This window comes from Rissa tridactyla, chromosome 8, assembly GCF_028500815.1.
Source record: "Rissa tridactyla isolate bRisTri1 chromosome 8, bRisTri1.patW.cur.20221130, whole genome shotgun sequence".
NCBI lineage: Eukaryota > Metazoa > Chordata > Aves > Charadriiformes > Laridae > Rissa > Rissa tridactyla.
In genome coordinates this window covers 42,153,218-42,160,309 of record NC_071473.1, presented here as the reverse complement: position 1 = coordinate 42,160,309, position 7,092 = coordinate 42,153,218, and the positions used below count along the sequence as shown (strand labels likewise).

The following is a 7,092-nucleotide window of genomic DNA, read 5'->3' as shown; positions in this document are numbered from 1 at the left end:
TACAAACAATAGCCACATTTTAAACTAAAGAACGTGTATAAGCCTTAACATAAAGACAAGGTAAGCTGCAGCAAGTTAGATTTAGGCAGTCATTTCAAAAAGAAATTTTCCTGTGGTTGAATCTGCTGACTGCTTTTTGTACAGTTACCTATTGCAAGTCACTCTTTCACCTTAATAAAATAGTTACAAATTCAGAAACATCTTGAAAAAAATGGTAATAAGCTGCATGATGCTTTGAATGATATTTATCCTAATAGCCAGATAAATATATTTTACTTCATTTCATGTGGGTGATGTTAATTCACAGAACTACTAGTTGCTGCAATATCTTTCCTCTGAAGCTGTTATTTCAAACTCACAAAGGCAGGGATAGGAGCATAAAAAAGACAAAAACATTGCTATTATTATCCATCAGTTTACATTTATTGAGAAAAACCATACAAAAAACATTATACAGTTAACGTGTACCCATATTACATACAATGTCAATGCAAGCTCAAAACCACATTTTTGTAAAGCATTCAATTTACCTCAAGTCCAAGCTGCATCTCCCTAAGACACTGTTCCCATCACAGTTGCCTTTTAAAGCCAATCTTCTTTTTACACACGGGTAGTTTCTGCAGAGAACACTTTTCTCAGGACGAAAAGGCATTTCACATGCACGCAAGAGAAATATTTGTGCATACATACTAGTTTTATAAGCTATTACTAGGGAAGAGGGAATCCTGTCAACTGTATGCTTTCTGAAAAGCCCGGTCCTCCCTTCCTCCCCCCACTTCCAGAAAAAAGCAAAATTAAAAAGCTTTTAGCATGCAATGGAAAACTCCAAAATTACTTTGGAAGAGAAACAGTGGAGAAACAGTTTCTATCATCCAATAAAATACCACTAGTAAAAAAGAGGAGATATTGCAAGATAGGCTGTGCGAGTGAATAATGAACCTGTCTGCCTGGACAATTTCAATAGATGACTTATGATCATGCTAGACTGAACATTATCCACCTGACATTTTATTTCATGTCCTATTAAAGTACAGGCTGCAGAAAGCGATACGAAAATGCTCTTCCTACTTTGAACACTATGCTTCCTTTTTAAACTTCTTGTACTCTTCACATTCTACTTAATTTGTGGGACTCTACTGGAGGAAGGGAGGGAAGCAGGAAACATTTAAAGACACCTTTTGGACAAGTTTGTTACATTTCTAAGGAAGTCCACTTATCTTTTTGGATCAGGAGAACTCCAATAATCTATTTTCTGTTCTCCTAAGAACTATGAGTTTGGAGACAGTTGAAAAATAAGCACTACGTATACTTAGCACAAAATAACATATCTGTAAGCCCAGCAGTGAGAAAGCTGAAAGTCAATACACCTCAAACGCTACACACAAGAATATGTCATCTTCCACACGCTAACATTACTCCAATAAACTGGCTTTTTCTTCTCTATCTCCTCCCACTGGCTAAATTTACAACTGAAAGACTGTTAGGATATTTTAGGAACAACAGTTATCATGTAAAAGGAAGTGAACAAACGACTCACCCCAACACTAAATTCACAGTATCAAAATCCAAATGGTACACACCTAACCTTTTCTCACATCAAAAATGAAGTTACATGTTAAACTACAGATGAAATATTAAGTGGCTTGAGAAACTGAAGCACAGCTATTAATTTAGTTCAAAAATTCAATATATCTAAGCTTGGCTGTTTAGAAAAATATAAATTAAAATAGATGGTTTATATTATTAAATCACAGTTTAGAAACTTAACAGATTATGGAACATTTATGGTCAAACAAATAATACTTTAAAGAATGAAAAGTGATCAAAACAAAAAATTATACCCTACACCATTATGTATGGGATACATTTCAAATCTGTTATGTTTTTGCCAATTTTACCTTCTACATGGAGCCCTTCTATGGTCCATGCTCATCGGCTCACCAATGGCATACACTCAAAGGATTCCTCTTTACTGGTAGTAACTATCTCAGGACCTGATTCTATGAGCTATGATTTGGTGCTTGCAGCATCTTCAGCACTGTGTGTGAAAATGAAGGCAGTATTTTTGAATATTTTTCTTTGATGTACAGATAAGCAGGACTTTTGAAAGAGGAGCAGCACATTTTAGAAACAGAATAATCAACAAAAAAACAAATAGATGCTGCTTTACTTTAAGCTAAAAAAAAAAAAAAGAAAAAAAAAAACAAACAACAAAAACCAGAAACAAAAACCTGTACCAGACCATCTATAAGACATACAAACATGTTAAACTATCAAAATATACAGCAATTCAGTTAAAGTATCAAGAAACAGGATACACTGACTGCTATATAGATAAAATATTATTTGCTGTACTGTTAACATTTAATTGGTGCACATGCTTTTTCAGTTAAAACATACTGATCTCTGAAACTCCAAAATACGCTTTCCTACCATGTCAAGTATTAATAAGCAAACTAAGTTATCTAAAAATTCCACTAACATACTATAACTGTAAGACAAGTTATCAAGTTCAGTGATAACAACAAGTTGTCATATTCTTTATACTTAGGTCTTACGGGCTTAAGTGGAAATAGTGCCCTGATATAAAAAACATTTGTGAAGGCTGTTGACATTTCTAACCAAGGTAATTCCTATATATTTTTAAAGGTTTTGATTCTTTAATTGCAACAATTAGCTATTTGAGGAAAAATAACAAAAATTACTTATTCTGATCAAGTTTAATTACTGCAATCTACTCACATTTTCTAAAAAAAAAAAAAAGAAAAACCCAAAAAACCAACATATTTACCTAGAAATATAAACAGTTGTTTAAAAACTTAAAAGACTTTCCACTGAAATGGAACCGTGAGTAACAATGCATTTGGGAAAGCAGCAGATTGCTTTTCAATACACAACCACAAAGATCTCACAGGGACAACATTAATGTACTGAAATATATTAATTTATATACTTCCTTAGGTTGTGCTTACCTGTTGCTTTTTTGCAGCAGAACCTAAGGTGGAAGGTCTGGGAAGGCACTGTGAAGTATAAATAATTGCACTGTTTGCAATTAATAAAGATTTTATACCTTAAATGAATCAAAATCAACAGCCTCCATTTTGTGAATGATAAAGAATCCAGTGAATTTAATTTTGCTCAGTTTAGTACATAATAAATGCACCATTCTATAAGGTTATCTACAAAATACCATGCAAAATATCTGAGCTATTAAACTTCATACCCTACACTAAAGAGAGAAAATACTGTCCTAGCCTTTTTTAAGCTACCAGAATAACTCCTAATTTTAAAAGGGATAAAAATAATTCCTTCTATTTCTACAGCACAATACATACATTGCTAATTACCTGAATAAACTACTTCAATTTTCAAGCCTTAACTTCTACTTCTCTGTGCAGCCACCCTAAAAGAATTTACTCTCAAAGCAACAATATGGTGTTCCAAAAGATAAAGCAAGTAACAGTTATAGAATTATTTAAAACATACCTACATCACTACATATCTGCAGACTATCTGAAGACAAAGACAACTTCTGTCTAACAAGTGGTTCCAAAGACTTCAATGTTACAATATGCATACTTTAAAACACTGAATGAAACAGCTGTCTCAGGAGTACTAATGAAAAAAAGCTATTACTCAGATAAACAGAAACATGATTTTCTTTAGCTATTGCTAAACGTTTCCAGAATACTTACCCACAAAACTCATATTATGTGTATGTATATATATACGCAAACCTATGTTTCTGAATTAAGAAGCAATTATGATTTCCTAAGATATCAGCACTGTATTCCAACATAATAGTCACACAAGTATGGCATTTTCATTATGTGGAACATTGACAAAAAGATACTGTTGCAGTTCATCAATTTGTCATTCTGATGTACTTACAGTGCAATGCTCCTTGAAGGAACAATCAAGGATGATACACAGCACAGTCCTCCTCACCCCTATAGAGCTAGTTCTATACTGGCTGGATCAAACCTGCACTTCAACAGACAATGGCAAGACAGACTGTATTGCATGTAGTCTAATATATGCAAAGAGCCAATAAATATGCAAAGAGCAAACATAGGATTTCAAGAGAATCAGATTTTTAGTATGAGCATTAGAGCAACAAGAAGTTTCAAGTATATATAAAAAAAATAATCAATTGTTTCAAATATTTGAGTATTTACAAAAACAGAAGTTATCTGCTCTGCAGGAAGTTCTCAACCACTCCCCACCACTCAAACAAAACAGCGTTTTAAGGACAGATGCAATTTTTTTAACTACTATGCATACCACATTGACTTTTCTACACTGAATTTTGAAGTGGACTACTTTAAACTGAAGGCTTAAGCACATTACACTTAAATCTTTATAACTAGTCTGAAAAAATCCATAAAATAGTTATGCAGGAACAGTTTTGATGTATTCAATTAAGAACAAAAGTTATCTGTTATAGCAGCTGCACAGGGCTGAAACAGTGGTCATGTATAAAAGGAAATTTCACTGTTAATGCAATGGAAGTATGCCAAAAGATAACCTTCTTAAACACATGCAGTTTTAATCAAATAGAAAGAAAATTAAGGTATCAAAATTACTGGTGCTAGGCAGCAAAATACAATGAATGAAAGAGATCCTCCATCTACAACTATTCTGCAAGAGGGGAAAAACATGCTAATGACAAGCTTTTAAACTCAACAAGGTTTCATGGGGGGGGGAAAAAAATCTCATTTGTGTACAGGTACCTTGATTCAGCGTTGCAAATCAATCCTATAATTCTTTATATACCCACATATCCAACTTACCGACACAGGAGGTTTCATATTATTTATTGTAAAGCACAAAACAGGCATTTTAAAAGTGATAAAGTATACATTGAAAAAGTACATTTATATCACAAAGCATTGACCACATAATTGCAAATACATTTGCTGGAATGTGTACATCTACACTAATACTAAAAACAAACCATTTTTCATTTCTACACAGAAATATTACCTCCTATCAGTAGTGATAGATATTTTGTACATTTTCAAAAACACTATTTTTTTTAACCAAACAAAATTAAGATCTTCATCAAGGCGTCTGCATCCATACATTTAACAAAGGTTTTTTCCCCCACACAATGAAGCAAATACTGTATTGTCCACTTCTTATTATTGGCCCTGTGCAGAAGAGATACATAAGAGATACACAAAAAGTTAAAGAAAATCCTTTATATCGAGCTAACTCAGGAGTGAAGCCTTTAAGAAAGAAAAATTGGTTAATGTAAATGATGGTGGCTTCTTGCATGGTTTTCAAAACCCTGGGAGGAGAAAGTTTTTCTTTTTTTTTTTTTAAAAAAAACATAATCACCAAACATATGGACAGATACAGAACTCAAGTTACCACGTAAACAGTGTCATCTATTAATTATCCTGATAGTTATTTTGCTAGAAAAAAGATGCATACTCCAAAGGTAACAAAGCAGGAGACATGCAAAAAAATATCTACAACCACTGAAATGTAAGCCAGCCAAAAAACACTTAAAACTTTATACCTGTGGTGCAGGAGGATGTTGTGGCATTCCCTGTGGACTTGTCTGGGCGTAATATGCTGCCTGTTGCCTGTAGTACTCAGCCCATGCTGCGCTGTAATCCGGCTGACCACCTGGCGGGGCCCCAGCAGGGGCAGGAACTGCTTGACCTACAAGTAATTAAAATTATATAGCTTTGTTGTTGCAATAGAAATGAGAAAATTTCAAAACCTTGCTGCCTAACAAACGTCACCTAGCTTCTTGCAATACTCCTCCAAAGCTTTTGAATAATCTTGTGGCTGCTTTTTTTTTTTTTTAACCTAACCACTCATCCTATTATTTTAATGTAATGATTCCCATGTAAAGCAAAACTGAGGAACCATAAGGATGTTTTTTCCACCTCTTGAATCGTGTTCCAGAGCAGAAGTCTTTTAAAGCCTGCTGACCTAAACAATCAGAAGTGTTTAAATTAAAATACAGGTCAACAGGCAAGATTACTTTTTTGTAATCCACCTAGATTGACTTTTATCTTATTGTACAGACTGCGTTAATTAATTCACCAGATGCCAGTTCATTCATTCCCCTAATTTTGGCCTTCTTAATGGCAATTGCTAGGTTATTGCAGATTATATTTTTCAAAGAGAGCATTAGTTTTTGTAAACATTTACTCAGCATGTACACACATACATGTACACAAACACACTCTCCCAAACTCACATCTGAGAACTACTGGTCCTTCCAACAAAGTCAACAAAAATTACAGCCAACTTGTTAGGACCTCAGACATGCTGTTCTTCCAAGGAAAGTTTGTCACAGACATCTTTACGTAATTTCCCCCTTCTTTTATTTCAGAAACATTAAATGCACTTCACTTATTACCACCATCCTCTTCACAATTTTTTATCTGAAAGGTGCTTCTGCAGTTACCACTGCAGAATGTACCTGACTATAAGCAGAACAACACTCTCTATCCTCTATCCAATCAACTGTTCTCACACTTGCATGCATCCACATAGAAGGGTTTTATGTGGAGTGCTTCATTATAAGTTTCTTGAACTTCCAAAACAGAACAACTATTACCACTGTGATAGGACATTAGATTTTTGTGATCTGTATTCTTAAAGGGTTATTTTTTCAAATCAAAGTTTTAGAGTCAGAATTAGGATACTACCAAAAAGCGCCCCAAGATTTTTCTAGGATATGACGAAAAAACCCCACAAAAGTAAAAAGCCACATCCAATCACACTACATCAAATAAATCCAAGCAAAATGCAAGCCTGCACCCCATCCAATTCCATGTGCACCTCATCTTCTGTTCTGCTATCAAGAAAAAGGGGGAGCTTCCACACAACCAGGGCTGAAATTTTTCAGTCCTACCTGAAACCACCTCACCATTTATTTGGATACAAGGCCACTGAGCAACCTTCTGGGGAACCTGAGCATCAAAGACTCTAACAACTGTTTTCTAGGCTATCAGACAGAAGGTTGGTTTTGTTTGCTTGTTAAAATACTTTTACACAGAAAATTCACATGAAGAATACTAACTATCCACACTCCTCTAACATTTATGTGTATTCTCCTAATCCTCT

General features: G+C 34.3%; 1 protein-coding gene across 18 annotated transcripts in view; it reads right to left on the bottom strand.

The window, feature by feature from the left end:
• FUBP1 (far upstream element binding protein 1) overlaps positions 1-7,092 on the bottom strand; it is a 36,820-nt gene that overhangs the window by 11,500 nt on the left and 18,228 nt on the right. For 5 of the 18 annotated variants that reach the window (XR_008468079.1, XM_054212094.1, XM_054212099.1 and 2 more), the window contains 2 exons: positions 5,528-5,673; positions 2,973-3,020 (listed from right to left, as the gene is read on the bottom strand). Coding sequence is in view for 11 of the 18 variants with exons in the window: in XM_054212094.1 (XP_054068069.1) it covers positions 2,973-3,020; positions 5,528-5,673 (194 nt within the window). In the remaining 7 variants the exon portion in view is untranslated. Of the gene's footprint in view, positions 1-399; positions 5,154-5,527; positions 5,674-7,092 lie in introns of those variants that run through there. The other 13 variants (XM_054212097.1, XM_054212103.1, XR_008468084.1 and 10 more) reach the window with 12 other exon arrangements.